At 41.9% G+C, this 16,846-nt stretch overlaps 1 protein-coding gene across 1 annotated transcript; it reads left to right on the forward strand.

Moving 5' to 3' along the window:
- The first annotated feature begins 6,661 nt into the window (after positions 1-6,661).
- Positions 6,662-8,084, forward strand: LOC133721377 (glucan endo-1,3-beta-glucosidase, basic isoform-like). Its single transcript, XM_062147967.1, has 2 exons — positions 6,662-6,819; positions 6,928-8,084. The coding sequence occupies exons 1-2, from the start codon at positions 6,723-6,725 to the stop codon at positions 7,881-7,883; spliced, it is 1,053 nt and encodes a 350-aa protein (XP_062003951.1). The 5' UTR covers positions 6,662-6,722; the 3' UTR covers positions 7,884-8,084.
- Positions 8,085-16,846: the final 8,762 nt, after the last annotated feature.

Consider the following 16,846-nt stretch of genomic DNA (forward strand, 5'->3'; position numbering starts at 1 on the left):
CTAATTTGAGCCGAGACGATTTTGAGGCAAACAAGTAAAGACTTGGAAAGTTTGAGATTTATTCAGGAAATTACTGGGAACCCCCAAAGTTAGCCCTAAAATCGCTCTACCTTAAACCAAGTTAGCCTAAAACCCCATCATCTGCTTTAATCCAGCTATAGTAAATCTGTTTATCGATCAACTAATATTCTAATAACTCCGTCCTTGAGGGTAATGCCTATGGCGATTTGGGCAAGCTCGTTAACGACAAAGTTGAACTCCCTAGGATTGTGTTCCAAATCTACATAGTTAAGCTGTAGGAGCAGCTCAACGTACTGCTATTTCCAAATAGGGCGCCAACGAGAAACTTGTGCTTTATACTTCTTGCTCGTTGGTTAATGACGAGTAGTGAGTCCCCAAGGACCTGCACGTCTCAGACACCTAGCTCCAAAAGTACCTCTAGGCTTATAATGAGGGCCTCATATTCAGCTTGGTTGTTGGTACACCGGAACTCTAGCTGAAAGGAGTATGAGAAACGATCCCCAGATGGGGTTTCAAGAACAATTCCAGCTCTTGCCATCGTGTTAGTTCTGGAGCCATCAAAGTATAGGACCCAAGGTTGCAGCGAAATTGTCGCTTGCATGAGATGAGAGAACTTAGGTATGTATGGCGAATCAAGTCTGCTGAGCGAACCTGATGCAACCTCCAAACCTCGGACCTCTAGCACCTCCAACATTGGGTGGTGTGCGAGAAAGTCCGCTATAGCCTGACCCTTAACAGCTTTTTGGGGAACATGCATACTGTAAATTCTGAAAGGGCCAGTACCCATTTAACTATCCGGCCTTTGAGTATAGGACGCGATAGCATGTGTTTGATCAGGTCTGTTTGAGCTATAATGCGAAAGGGCCAGTACCCATTTAACTATCTGGCCTCTGAATATAAGCCATGATAGCATGTATTTGACTAGGTCTGTTTGAGCTATAATGCATGTAGTGAAAGATAACATATAATGGCGTATTTTACATTCAGAAAAATAAAGTGTCAGACAGAGTTTCTCCACGGAAGTGTACCTGCTTTCGTAGTCTGTTAGCATTCTGCTGAGGTAGAAAATGGCATGTTCTACCCTCCTTCATCATCTTGGGCCAACAGACTACCAATAGATAGCTCTGTCGTTGAAATGTAGAGCTTTAGTGGGAAACCATGTCTCGGAGGGACGAGAAATAACGGACTCGCGAGATAGGCCTTGATTCTATTGAAAGTTTCTTGGTGCGTAGGTTCCCAGACGAACTCTTTTTGTCCTTGTAGCTTTAGCAGAGACGAGAAAGGTTGGATCTTACCGGCAGAATTAGAAATAAACTGGCATAGGAAGTTAATTTTGCCCAATAGCCTATGTAATTCCTTCTTTGTTCGTGAGGGTGAGGCCTTGATGACCGCGTTGGCTTTGTCCTCGGGCACCTCAATTCCCCTTTCATGGACAATGAAGCCCAAGAAGTCACCTGCCTGGACACCAAAAACGCATTTCACTGGGTTCATTTTCAGCTTGTGAAGGCGTATGCGTTCAAAGACCTTTCGCATGTCCATGATATGGTCTCCCCGCTTCTTGGACTTAACAACCATGCACATCATATATGTAAACCTCTAGGATCTTCCCCAGTATGTCATGGAAGATCAAGTTCATTGCTTGCTGGTATGTGGCCCATGCATTCTGCAGTCCAAAGGGCATAACCACATACTCGAAGACTCCTGTGAAACCAGGACATCTAAAAGCAGTCTTGTGTCCGTCCTTTTCCGCTACCGGAATCTGATGGTAGCCTACTGTTCCATCCATGAAGGAGAGAAATTCATGGCCTCCTACAACATCTACCAACATATCCGCTACCGGCATGGGGCAAACAGCTTTGGGTGTAGCGTTGTTGAGGTCTCTGTAGTCAACGCAGACTCTCATCTTGTCATTTTTCTTGCGAACTGGCACGATATTGGATAACCACTGGTTGTACTTGACCACCCTAATGATGCCTGACTTGTGCAGCTTCTCAACTTCCTTTTTGACCAAGATTTGGGTTTCAAAGTTCATTCTTCTTGGTTCCTGCTTCACGAGCCTCTTGTCAGGCATAGTTGGCAGCTTATGGCATACTAAATCTGTTGACAGACCTGGCATGTCTTCATACTTCTCCGTGAAGCAATCCTTGAATTCCTGCAACAGGTCAATGAGCCTCTGTTTCTCGTCAGGCTCCAGGGCGCTGATCACCACTTCCATTGGATCAGCTTCTGTTCCCAAATTTACCTTCTCAGTGGGGTCTCTGACCTTAGGGGAAGTATCATCCAAGGCAGCATGGAGCTAAATGAATTGGCTCCACTTCCTCCTCATGGTCAGAGATCTCTTCGTTAATGTACTCATTATAATCACTCGATCATAGGCCTCTTTCTCATCCAAGTATGAAGATAGTCTGTCATACAAAGATTGTAAGACCTCTACTTCTTCCTCTGTAAGGAAGCGATGCATTAATTGACCTTTGGTTGGGGAACAGCGTGGCCATGCCTTTCTAGGTCTTCTTTGGCTAAGGTTAGCCCCCACTGTGCTAAGTCATAGGCCGTCACCCCTACAGGGCAGCCCTTGTTATTGATGCCACTAACTTGTAAAGGTGTGATTGATTCAAAGTAGTACCTAGCATCAACTGCATTGGCAGAGACAGGAAAGGGTCTAGGATCAGCTTTAATCAGTTCTGCTTTGTCTGTCACCCTGTTCCACATCACCAACTCTTGGTGAAGTGTAGAAGGAACACAACAACTACCGTGAATCTAGTCTCTGCCCAGAATTTCCCTGTAAGCAGCGTAGCAATCAGTTACAAAGAAGGCATAAACCCCTTTTGCAGGTCCTACCTTGATCCTGAGGAAGAGTAAACTTAAAGTCTTGGTTACTATCCCTGCGAAATTCTTGACGGTGAACTCAGACATTTATGAACAATGGCGGAGCCAGAAATTTTAGTTTCCTGGGGCACAAAAAAAAAAAAAAAAAAAATAATCATAGCAAAACATAAAATAAAAAAAACTGTATATGTAATCTATATATTACAACAGTACGTAATTTTCTTCGACGAGATTTCATTGGTGTGAAAACCACATGAAAAATATAGAAAAGAGAGCTAGAAGAAGCCTATAGTACGTATATTAGTATTGTATTGTATGGAGATTTCAAAGGTATTGTATATTTATATTGTATTGTATGGAGATTTGTATATTGACCCTTTTATATACAAAAAAAAAAAAAAAGCTAGAAGAAGTCTATAGTACTTATATTAGTATTGTATTTCATGGAGATTTCATAGGTATTGTATATTTGTATTGTATTGTATGGAGATTTGTATATTGTGCCTTTTATATACCTAAAAAAAAAAAAAAAAAACCTAGTATACTGCAAGACTCGAACTAACTAGGGACCTGGTGTCCACAACAAAAGTTGTTGGACCACTATGCCAAATTAGCAACTAATAATATGTGTAATTTAAGTTGTATTTGTATTAATCTCAGTAGGACACGGGACCTATGTGGCAATCATTGTCTAAAACCATTAAGCGTGAGTTGCGGTTGTCTCCTAGAAAGTGATCGATTGGGTAACCAAGTCAAGTCGCTGGCGGAGTCAACCCAATAAGTCGACCGTTTGATTGGATATCTATGATGCATCATCACAATACGTACGTAACAAATGGTGTGGACCTTTTGATTCATCTTCAATATCAGTTAATTAATTATTCATGAACTTTAGGACAAATAGATATTATTATTTGATAAGGACAGATCGATATTATTGTATGGCACCCTTGTACGTCTTCTGAATATGGAATGCCCTATTATCTGGTAAGACTCTATGGATGAGCACCACGTACAAGAATGAGCACCACGTACTGGCTACTACCTCCGCCTAACTTATGAGACAATTGAATTCTCATGTTATAAGCCTCAGGCTAGAAGACTTGGAATAAAACGAGAAGAAAAAGAACAGGCAAATGAACTAGTCTTCATGACTCCACGTGATCTCAAGTAAAGATATTAAGTGGGAGGTAGATGAGGTAGTTCCATAATCAATTAGTGCACAGCTCGATCTGGCCGACAATAACGATTGTGCAGCTACAGAAGCTGAAAGAAAAGAACCTAAACTACAGCAGAGTGATCGGGGAAATTCAAGAGAAGCCAGAGTTCAAATTTACAGGAATGTAAGTATATTGGCCTATTACCACTCAACACATAACTTTCCTAGCTATAGCTACTAGGAAAGTACAAATTGCATCCAAGTTTCCCGGTGAATCAAGAAGTCAAAGAAGCATGCAAGATCTGAAGAGGAAAATCTAGCAAAATCACTCTCACTGATCCTGTATTCATTCCATCATTATCTTTGATATGCATATTGACTAAATGATTTATTTTTGATATTTGCATTAAATGGTTTTATGATGCATATCAAAATAAACGATTGGTTTTGCTAAAAGTTAGGAAGTATTGAATTTGATTGTTTATCAAATCAGTTTTAAAAGCTTTCCTTGTGTTTATCTTAATTGAGATGAAAAAGAGATTTGATTGAGGGGGAGTCTTGCTCCTTTATAAAAGGTTTTGAAAACTGATTTCTTAGTAGAGTTGTTTGAGTATCAAAATTGTTCTTCTTTGTGCTACACATGATTACTCAAATCTTTTACTGAAACTCTCGTTGCTTGTTTCATGTATTCCCTTGCATACTCTGTCATTTTCATAACTCATTCTCAAGATCAGTGAGACGATTGATTGCAAGGAGGATTGAAGATTGATTTGTTTACAAGTTGTGTTGTTTGAGTTAGAAGTTAGAACAGTTGTAAAACAAGTTAGCAGTTGGCTATTTGAAAGTGATTGTTATGAACAACACTACTTGTATACTGTAAACTCGATTGTTACATATTGGATTGATTTTTCGTGTTGGCTACGTCAAAAGCCACGCAGTGAAGTTTCCTCAGTGGAGAGGTTTACACTGCGCTAGCAATTCTTGTGTACTTCTTGATTAAGCCATTTCCTTGTCAAGCAGTTCTATCGATCATATTGCAATATTGTTCTGTTTGGTATTTTCAAGGAAGCTTCTGGGAGTAACTGGTCTTGCACCTGAATTAGAATTAATGGAGATTAATATTTATATCTGGATTTTGAAATGAGTTTTCAGTCCAAAACGAATATATTCCAGAGACACTTTTACAACATCAAAGAGTTAACGCAGACATATTTACATTGAAAGAAGCTAATACAGATTTCTAAATCTGACATTGACTGACAAAATTGTGTCATATTTAAAGTAACAACTCCGGGGAAATTTGATGAATGGTTGGTCGAGATTGTGGATTTGTTCACAAGCATGCAAATGCAAGGTTTGCACCTGAGATCACTTTCTCAGGAAGTGATCAATTGCAGGAGCGAAGAGCCGTATGTCCAATACATCGATCCTTCAGTTGAAAGTGTTTCTCTGTTGAAGTTAATGATGGAAATAAATGACAAAAAATATATAGGAGATGTGATCTCCGGGATGCTTTCCCATGATCACTTCCAATGCTACCACTCCAAGCTATAAACATCACAGTTCGCATTTGGTTCCATTGTTTATGCTAACTCTAGAGCACTGTATCCAAATGTGACTGCAACTGTAGTCCAACTAGAATCATTAGGCTTCAAACACGTAGCCGTACCAAAATCAGACACATTTTTAATTAGAAACAAATTGTACGTAATTCAAAGCTAGTATGGCCGGGGATCGGAAGAAGCTGCCAGGCATGATCATATGGAACAAGTATATCGATGTCGATATATCTGTCGCGCGGCAGTAGGTTCTATGAATCTGACGCGTCATAGATGGACTAATTCCTAGTTTATGACGCAAATACTGCAAACCTAAATGACGTTTTGCATGCCTAGCTAGCTAGCTCTAAGCCTCTAATTCCTTAACTTATTTAGTCATCTTATCGTCACAGTTAAATTTTGTTGAATAATGGAGTCTACTTACAGATGAGAGACTCGAGTAGTGAGAGAAGATCATGCATTTGAATGAATTTGCACCACTCATCTTTGTGGATTTACTGAAGTTCCACGAAATTCTTCTCCACGACTTGTCTTCGTGCAACAAAAATCTACTAAGATGGTAGCATGGGCTATCGAGAAGGGCTTTACATGTTTCTATGAGCCTTTTAGATCAACATGAACTTTTACAGTTTCAGACTACACATGCACATGCATATCAGTTTTTTCCTTTCTAATTGAAGCACACAATTGTGGATTGATACGATACAAATCTGAAACCTTAGTGACATTTTTCAATTCAAAATTTAAATTTAAATTTGCATATATTTGATGATTGATTAACATGAAAAATACAAATGGCGTTCACTACAACAGGAATAATTTCTTCTGACGACTAAATTCGGTCGCAAAATGCACAAATGATAGCCCTATTTACTATTGTAACTATATATGCTAGGTAATAGTAATGTGTTTGTATCTTTTGTGGAATTAGCTAGCTAGCTAGTAATATGTTTGTATTCTTTTGTGGAATTAGCTAGCTAGCTAGTAATATGTTTGTATTCTTTTGTGGAATTAGCTAGCTAGCTTGCTATCTAGTCAACATTCCTCTGTGAATTAGTGTATCACTCGATCTATAAAAAGATGGCACATGTAACTCACAAGTTGGGAAGCATTACACTTAATTGCTTCTTTTCTTAGCTCAACCACTTCACCGTACAATGGGGAAGGCCAATATACTTGCCAAAAGCCCTTCCATGCTTTCAAAAATGCTACTTTTTGGAATACTAGTAATGGCTCACATAGCAGCAACTACAGGTCTCACTCTCTCTCTCTCTCTATAATATATATACCCCTGTTTTATACACTTCAAGTTACGGAATTCGCAATCACTAAATAGTATATCTTTCATTGAATCTGATGCAGGTTCCAAGATTGGTGTTTGTTATGGAACCTTGGGAAATGACTTACCGCCAGCACAGGAAGTAATATCTATGTTCGACCAGTATAGAATTCAGAAAATCCGTCTCTATGATCCTAACCAAGGAGCTCTCCAAGCCCTTAGAGGCTCCAACATCGAGGTCATGCTTGGTGTTGAAAATGAACGCCTTCAAGACATTTCTTCTAGCCAAGACAAGGCTAATTCCTGGGTCCAAAGTAATGTCATAAACTATGGCAATGTCAATTTCAAATACATTGTTGTTGGAAACGAAATAGATCCTACAGGTCCACAAGCATCATTTGTTGCCCCTGCAATGGAAAACATTCAAAAAGCAATTACTTCGGAGAATCTTGCCAGTAAAATCAAAGTCTCCACTGCCATTTCCACTGCTGTCCTCAAAGAACCCTCCTACCCTCCCTCAAACGGATCATTCCGTATTGACCATTTACCATTTCTTAATCCCATCATCGCCTTCTTAGCACGCAACCAATCTCCACTGCTCGTTAATCTATACCCTTATTTTACGTACAATCAAAACCGTCAGATTAATATCGAGTATGCTCTTTTTACATCTCCATCACCTGTAGTGCATGATGGCCAGCTTGGGTATCAAAACCTGTTTGATGCTATTATCGATACAGTTTACTCGGCACTAGAGAGAGCAGGCAGCGGTTCCTTGGGAATCGTTGTATCGGAGTCTGGTTGGCCCTCTTCCGGTGGGGATGGAGAAGTGACTACAATTGAGAATGCAAGAATTTACAACTCCAATTTGATCAATCATGTGAAGGCTAATGGGACTCCAAAGAAACCTGGAAGCCCTATAGAGGCTTATGTGTTTGCCATGTTTAATGAGAATCAGAAGGAAGGTCCAGAGATTGAGAGACATTGGGGGCTCTTCTACCCAACCAAACAGCCTAAATATCACATTGATTTCAATTAAGCCAAAATTCTAGTGCTTTCTGGAATCATGGGTACTTTTCTTATGTAATTCAATAACTATAATAAAAGGCCAAATAGTAGCGATGATAGATCTTTTATCATTTATGCACTGTATGAATCCAGAATAATGTGCAATTGTGGATGATATGTTCTAGCTCTAAGGACTTATCTAATAAAACAAGTGGTGCCTCTCTCTTGGTTGGATTGTGGCTTGGGTGGTATTTGTTTGGGCGTTGTGTTTCTTAGCCTGAATCATTTTTTCTTTTTTATTGTTCAATCACACGGTGTCCTCAAAGGCTTCCTAGGCCCAGAGACTAATCCGTGCTCGGGGGATCTTGTCAAAACACTTCCTGCCCCCTGGTCACCAAGAATATATTGGGATTTAACTCCAATAAGCGTCGGCGGGATTCGAACCCGGGTATGGGGGTTCCACACCTGGAGACTCTTACCAACTCGACCACCTGTGGTGGTTCCTTAGCCTGAATCATTGTTTTTACTCTTTGGATGGCATCTTCTGCTTTTCCCTCAATGTCAATGGTGTCCTGACTAGATGGTAGTTTGACAAATAATTTCATTCCCACAATATTCTTGAAAACAAGATCAACAGCGCACTCAAGAAATCCACAATCAACTAATACCCTTTTGGAAGTCCATGAGCGGCTGACCAGCCAAGAAGAACGTACATTTTATTGATATCTCACATGAAGCTGTAAAAGATTTTTAGCTCTCTTGCCCTGTCAGTGTTCCTTTTTTATTTTTGTTTGGTTTGGTTTCCTTTCTATCTTATTTTGAATTGTTTTGGTTATCTGGTTCCTTTTGCTTTATCAAAATGAGAACTTCATTTTATTACTATTAGTTGTTAGTTCAATTAGAAAGCAATTGATAATTGTTATACGACTTGAAAGCAGTTATACTACCCGCAGCAAAGCGTGGGATCTCTAACTAGTAAATTTACAGCCAGCACGGCTTGAATATACAACGTGAGAGAAAAGGAAATCAAATAGTCCTTTGTTGCATAAGGAGATACCAATTTGCAAGAACCCAATCCAACATCAACCTGGAAATGGAAAGCAATTAATATCCAATCCCGGATAGGTACGAATTCCGGCTAGACAACACCTAGCAGCTACACCACTGTCACTTACCAGTATAAAACACCCTCCACGTTGTTTTTAGGAAACAAGAAAAATCAAATTTCTTAATTGCTTTCTTGTGCTCTATCTTCCTTCCCAAACCCCGGACGAAGACATGTTGATGTTGGCCTTATTGTTGGGTTGGAGAAAAGCTTCAAAGTGCAAGAAACTACTCAAACAAGTTCGGTCCCGTCTCGAGTGCTTGAAAAACGAGAGGTCTGCTATTTCTACGCAGTTACGGAATGAGCTTGAGAAACTAGACGACGAGGCACTGAACCTCAGGATCGAACAAGAACAACACATGAGAGACGAATCTTCTGTTTTCAATTTCCTCGACCATTTCTGCAACCTCATCCTTAAGCACTCCTTTTATAATTATATTCGAACGCACAAGCAGTGTCGTCAAAACCTAGCTGAAGCAGTTTCAAGTCTTGTCTTTGCTTCTTCAAGATTAAGATGCGGGGTGATTCCAGAGCTTGAGGAGATCAGGAACTTTTTTGGAGAGTGTTACGGGGAGAGTTTTGTAGAAACTACTGTGAAACTGGTGCCTGGGAATCTTGTAAACCCTACTTTCAAAAAGACTATTCTCGCTCTCTTCCCAGACTCAGTGGTGCCCAATGATAGAGTAAAACAAGAACTGGTAAAACCCTCTTTTACTAGTTCTTCTACTGATGAGGCACCAGAAAGATCATCAACAGCAGAGGAAAAGGACGACGAGGATCACAACAATAAACTACAACTTATTACCTCCCAATCTTCTAAACATGTCCACCCCAAATTGCCTGACTGGGATGATATATTTACCAAGTTCAGTGCCCTCAAGAAGCCTAAGTACGTCAACCCTAAGTTGCCAGAATATGATGATATTACAGCCAAGTATAATGCTGTCAAGAGCCCTAATAATGAGAACACTGCTGATAATTACCGCTCGCAATTAGAGTACGATGATGAGCTCAATATTGATGACGGAGCAATGTTCAGTTATTCATGGTTGTCGATAGAGAGCATTTTGGCAATGATATACCAGCCCCAATGTGCTAGTGTCATTAACACAATCACCCCATATTGAATCCTTAGCGTATTCCTTAGATTGTACTATTTATTATATGTATCATCATGTTAATTATTAAATTAAATGAAGATTTTTTTTTTCTTTGTTGGAAAATGAAGATTAAATTTATACCAAAAAATCCCCATTCACTACTATTTAAGCTTCACAGTGTCTCAATATATTTAGCTCCTGATTAACTCCACCTCCCAATCTTGGTCCTCGATCCACAGATTGTAGTAGCATTCTCTGCTCTGAGATATAGTCCTCCTAAAGTAGAAAATGAAAGTTTAATTTCTGATTTGACACAAGATCTTTGTATTGGGTGACTTAATTTCTTCAGTCTAACCTTTAGCTAGATCTCTCTCTCAACGTCTAAGATAATGTTGCTGGAGAAGAATATGGAGACACAAATTAGAAAAGCTACGAAATTATATAAATGTGGCCGGTCGTTCATTACAAATAGAATGCAGGGTTTTTTGAGTAAAATTCCGATAAAAAGGATGGATAGGTTGAACACCTTATCTGTCTGCTAAACCAATTAGTAGTGGACCATGCTAACACGTTGTGGTATAAAAGCAGACAATATACTTTCAATCACATGAATCGAGCCCCAAGAATAGTTATGGGTTACTCATATGTTGGCCAAGAATTAGGCTTTGACCAAAATAAGTTCAGCCGGATGATTCATCTGACTAAATTATTGACGCGGAAATCAATTGTCAATATAAAACTTAAAAGTTAAATCAATTGTCAATGTAAAATGTGAAACTTTTTGAAGAAATCTCCCACAGCTAATCAATTAACAGTGACGGTCCCTCTGAGTCTCTCACGAGGGTTTTTCGGAGCTATTGAGGTTTCTCTAGGGTTTCAGTTTGGCGGCCGTTTCTCGCTCTTGCTCTTAGGCGTTTTGACGGGATTGGTGAGTGCGGGTTATCTGTCTGGGTAGTGGAGTGTGTTGGTGCGTGAATAGAGGTGTTTGGGTAGGGAGATGGAAGAGATGGGACGTCGATTTGCAGGTTCGTTGGTGTTAACAGAGAGGGAATCAAAAGGGGTACGTATAAGGGCTAGTGCAGTCGAGGCGGCATGGAGATGTCGTTTTGCTATTGTCTGTAAGGTGGTTACCCCTCGTCCTTTTAGAAGGCAGAGCTTTATTGATCTGTTTTCGAGGCTGTGGGGTGGTGGTGCTGGGGTTACTATTAGTGATATGGAGGCAGATCTATTTCTGGCACGATTTCGGATTGAAAAGGATATGGAGAGACTGATTGATAGGGAGCCTTGGGACTTTGATAAGTCTCTGGTAGTTATGGGAGTGCTCAGAGAGGAGGATGTGATAACGGCGGTACCCTTAGAGACTACGCTCTTTTGTGTTCAAATTCATGGGGTCCCGTTACGCTACCGAAATTCTGAGGTAGCTGAAGATATTGGGGCAGAGGTGGGACAGGTTATGGCCGTTGGTAAAGGGGGAGGTGGGGACTGTGTGGGGAGGTTTTTAAGGGTTAGGGTTCGGATGAATATTTCTCTCCCGCTGCTGCGTCGTACTAGGGTGGAGTTTCCTGGTATTGGTTTCGAGGAGATTGATTTTACATATGAGAGGTTGCCAGAGTTCTGTCAGGAATGTGGAATTATTGGCCATCCGACTCGTATTTGTGATGATCGCCTGGGAATCAGAATTAAGAAGGAGGAAGACAGGCCATATCGTCTCTCTCTTAGGGCTGAGATTGATTTCCATGGGAGGAGAATTGGCGAGAGAGTAAGTAGAGGACGGTCTGGTGATGGAGGTAGTGGAAGTGAATGGCGTGATTCGGCTAGTGGTTCTCAATCTTTTCCACTCAGTGATGAGGAGGCTGCTAGACGGCGTCGGCAGGCAAGTGAGGATGCACGCAGGAGACTAGAGGCTTTGGATGAGCAATTTCGTTTAGAGAGTCCGCTAAATGACACTGCTTCCTCACCTTGTAAGGATATGGTTGTGCATGATAAGTTGAAGGAGGTAGCTCTGGTGGATATGGAGGAGGCAGAGAAGTCAGTGCAATCATCAGATGTTGGTAGTAAGCAGGTGGCTAAGGAGTTGTTTCCGGAGAAGCCCGAAGTGTCTTCCTCCCTGGAAATGGAGTCGGAGCAGTTTGTTAAGCAGTTAGGCTTGATTTTTAGATCTGAATTTACTCAGGGCGTTCAGGAGAATCTTCAGTTCCAGTTGGGTAATTTAATGGGACAGAAGGAAGTGGGGGGTTCGAAGGGGGGACGGAGATTTCTAAAAGTGTCAGCTAATAGAAAGAAATTGGCGATTATTAAATTAGCTACTGAAGAGAACTCAATTTTGGTGGAGGGTGGGAAACGTAAGTCGGAGGACGAGCTGGAGGGGGAACAAAAAAGTACTAAAAAGGTGATGCTTCTTGAGGGTATTCCTAGCGTGGTGGGAGCAGCGGAGCTGCCCCACCACGAGCAATGAGGCTGTTATCATGGAACGTCCGGGGTATGGGTGGTTTGGGGCGATCCCGGACGTTCAGGGACCTGAAGGACTTTGTGCATGTACATAAGCCGGATTTAATCTTCCTATTGGAAACGAAGATGACTTCAGTTCAAATGGGGAAACTTAAGACTTGCTTGAAGATGGATGAAGTTCTCAGTGTACCAAGGGTGGAGACGGAAAATGGTGGGTTTTCTGGGGGGTTATGTATGCTTTGGCGCAAGAATATTGATGTTACTTTTCTTTCGTCGTCTTTTTTCTACATTGATGTTGTGGTCAAATGGGAGGATGGGTTTCAGTCTTGTGTCACTGGATTCTATGGTGAGCCTAATGCGAGTCAGCGTTATTTATCTTGGGAGTTATTGAAACAGCTGGCTGGAGGATGGAAGGGACCTTGGCTGTGTTGCGGGGATTTTAATGAGATTTTGGATATTTCGGAAAAGACTGGGGATGTAATTAGGCCACAACGTTAGATTGATGATTTCAGAAGGACTTTGGAGACCTGTGGCCTTTTTGAATTTGCATTTACTGGTTATAAATTTACGTGGGATAATCGTCGGGAAGGGGATGCAAATGTGAAGGAGAGGATTGATAGAGGCTTTGGTAATTTAGCGTTGATTCAAAAATGGGGAGGTTTTACTGCACATCACTTGGTTACCATGGCATCTGACCATTGCCCTCTTTTAATTGAGAGTGACCCGCCTTTGCGGGGTGGTGGTGTGTTGGGTAGGAGAAGAAGGAGATTTCTTTTTGAGGAGATGTGGACAACAGAGGCAGAGTGTGGTCAAGTGATCGAATATGCATAGGGTGGCGCTGGTCACGTTTCTGTCGTTGATAAGCTGAAGGTGGTTGCGGGTGAGCTAAAAAGTTGGGAAGGAGAGAAGTTTGGGAGTGTGCGTCGATTGGTGAAGGAGACAAGGGAGGAATTGGATGGGCTCCAGAGGAGGTATCCTTCTGTTAGTACTTTGCAACAAAGGCGGGAGGTGGAGATTAAATTGGACAAAATTTTAGAGAAGGATGAGATCATGTGGAAGCAGCGATCCAGAGTGGACTGGTTGAAACACGGTGACCGTAACTCTAAATTCTTTCATCAATATGCCAAGCAACGTGGGAGATCAAATAGGATTATGGGCATCCTTGGGGAGGATAATAGATGGAGGAGTGATTCATATGAGGTGGGGCATGTTTTTGTTCAATATTTTCGAAAGCTATTTTCCTCTGAAAATGGTCAGATGGTGGAGGAGATTTTCGACGCAGTTACAAATAAGCTTACGGTGCAACAGGGACATTTGTTGTCTAGACCTTTCTCTAGACTAGAAATTGAGACAGCTCTGAAGGGTATGGGTCCAACAAAGTCTCCAGGACCTGACGGTATGCCTCCGGTGTTTTTTCAGAAGTATTGGGCAGTGGTGGGAGATGAGGTGACTTCAACGTGCTTGGGGGTCTTGAATGGGTCGGATTCGGTGGAGATGTTTAATCAGACATTAATAGCTTTAATCCCCAAGGTTCCCAATCCGAGGAAGCTCACTGAGTTTCGACCGATTAGTCTGTGTAATGTTTTGTATAAGTTGATATCGAAGGTGTTGGCTAATCGGCTTAAAAAGGTGTTGTCTGGGGTTGTCTCGGATTTTCAAAGTGCCTTTGTTCCTAATAGACTTATCCATGACAATGTAACTGCAGCCTTTGAGATTATTCACAATCTGAAACGTAGAGGGAGGAAGAGTAGGCAGAAAGTGGCCCTCAAACTTGATATGGCTAAAGCTTACGATCGTGTCGAATGGAGTTTTTTAAAGAGGATGATGATAGTTATGGGCTTTCCAGGGAGGTTTGTTGATTTAGTGATGAGGTGTATCACGTCTGTTACTTATTCAGTGCTGCTTCAGGGGCAACCATTTGGGAGGATTGTCCCAACTCGGGGCCTCCGTCAAGGTGACCCAATCTCTCCGTACTTGTTTCTTTTAGTGGCAGAAGGATCTTCTTCCTTACTGAGGAAGGCAGAACGCGAGAGAACAATCCATGGGGTTTCTATTGCTCGGGGTGCTCCCTCGGTGTCACACCTGTTTTTTGCGGATGACAGTCTTGTATTTTGTGATGCATCTGTGAGTGATTGTATGAAGTTAAAGGAGATTTATCAGAATTATGAGCAGGCTTCAGGGCAACGGATTAATACGGATAAGTCGGCTTTGAGCTTTAGTCCCAGAACTTCAAACTTGTCTCGTCAAGAGTGTTGTAATGTGCTTGATATGAAGGTCGTTCCATGTCACGAAAGGTATTTGGGGCTTCCTACGATGGTTGGGAAAGATAAGCGTAGAGTATTTAGGGGGCTGGAGGATCGGGTTTGCAATCGTATCCAAGGTTGGGAGGGCAAACTTCTGTCAAAGGGTGGAAAAGAAATGTTAATTAAGTCGGTGGCGCAGGCAATTCCGACGTATACGATGGGGGTGTTCCAATTGCCGGTGGGTACTTGTGAGAGTATTAACCGATGTATAGCAAGATTTTGGTGGGGTAAACCGGGTGGTAGAGGGATTCACTGGAGACGGTGGAAAGAGCTTTGTATTCCTAAAAGGGATCAGGGGGTTTGGGTTTTAGAGACTTGCAGTTATTCAATCAGGCCTTACTTGCAAAACAAGGGTGGAGACTTTTGACTTCCCCAAACTCTCTTGTGGCTCGAATGCTCAAGGCACGATATTTTTCCAGAGGCTCTTTTCTTGAAGCTACTACTGGGGCTACTTCTTCTTTACTATGGAGGTCTTTTGTTTGGGGTCGAGAGCTGTTGCAGCAGGGTCTAAGGTGGAGGATTGGTAATGGTGAAACAGTTCGGGTTTTTCAGGACCCTTGGGTCCCTTCGTTGGAGAACTTTAGAATTGGATTGAAGAATGGGGTTGACTCTGACTTGAGAGTAGCTGATCTAGTTACTAACGGGGGTGTATGGAATGATGAAATGATGGAGCTGGTGTGTGATGATCGCGAGAGAGATGCTGTGGTGCAGATTCCAATTATTTCTACAGCAGCTCCGGACAAGTTGATATGGCATTTTAATCGGAGTGGGAAGTTTTCAGCGAAGAGTGGGTATTGGTTGGCTTCGAAACTTGATCGGGAAAGGGAGAGATTAGGGGAAGCTGCTCCTGAGGTGGTGGAGTACTGGAGACATCTATGGAAGCTTAAACTGCCTCCAAAGATGCTACACTTCCTTTGGCGCTGTTCTTTGGGTTTTGTGCCATGTAAGGCGTCCTTATTCCGACGTAGGATTACGCAGGACGCGATTTGTCAGCGATGTCAACAAGGTGAGGAAACGCCCTCGCACGCAACCTGGAGTTGTGGTGATTGTGTTGCGGTGCTTGAGAGGCGGGGTTTTATGCTAAGTTGCATCCTGGTCAGTCGCCTACATTTTTCTTTTTACTTCAGCATGCGGTGAACGTCTTGGAGGCAGATGAGTTAAGGCTATTTATTATAATTTTGTGGATCAACTGGAAAGAACGTAATGCATTGTTGCATGGGGAGCATGCAAAGCCCAGTAATGTATTATATGAAATGGCAGTGGCGGTTTGGCAAAGCATTATTGCGGTGGAAGCTATGAATGTGACAAGTGGAGACACCCGTGGTGGAGCAGTTCAACGATGTGGCAGTCGCTGGTCTCCTCCATCTCCAGGTATATTTAAAATGAATTGTGATGGGTCGGTGTTTCCTGGAGGGGCTTAGGTGGGCGCTGGGGCTGTGTTCAGAGATAATAGAGGTCGTTTTGTTGGTGCGGTGGGGCAGCGCTTGAGTTTTAATATTCCTCCCCGTACTGCAGAGTTATTTGCAATTAAAATCGGCCTGGAGTTTGCTTTGGAGGAGGGATGGTCAGCTTTGGTGGTAGAGTGTGATTGTCTGGAGGTAGTGAACTTGCTTTCTAGGGAGGAAGAGTGCATGTCAGCGGATGGGGTTGTTGCATGGGAAGTCCAAAGGTTGTTGGTGAGATTCCAACATGCAAGGATTGTGTTTAGTCCTAGAGAGGTGAATAGGGCAGCTCATATGGTTGCTCAACATGTAGCCCGGGTTGAAGGGCGGATTTGTTGGTTAGGGGTTGGGCCTCCTTGGCTCATGCAAGTCATCGACGATGATGGTCCCGTAACTAGTAGTGGTAGAAGGGATGGCTGGTGTAGAGATAGCTCTGCAATTTTGATTTCCAGTGTGTAATTTTCTTTGAGTTATTCAATAAAAGTTCCCATTCTAAAAAAAAAATCAATTAACAGTGACAATAGGAGTTGACTTTGGTATATAAAATAGATAGTGTTGGGTAACAAATATTCTCCTAAAAGAAATTTAATGAGGGA

This window comes from Rosa rugosa, chromosome 7, assembly GCF_958449725.1.
Source record: "Rosa rugosa chromosome 7, drRosRugo1.1, whole genome shotgun sequence".
Taxonomy (NCBI): Eukaryota; Viridiplantae; Streptophyta; class Magnoliopsida; order Rosales; family Rosaceae; genus Rosa; species Rosa rugosa.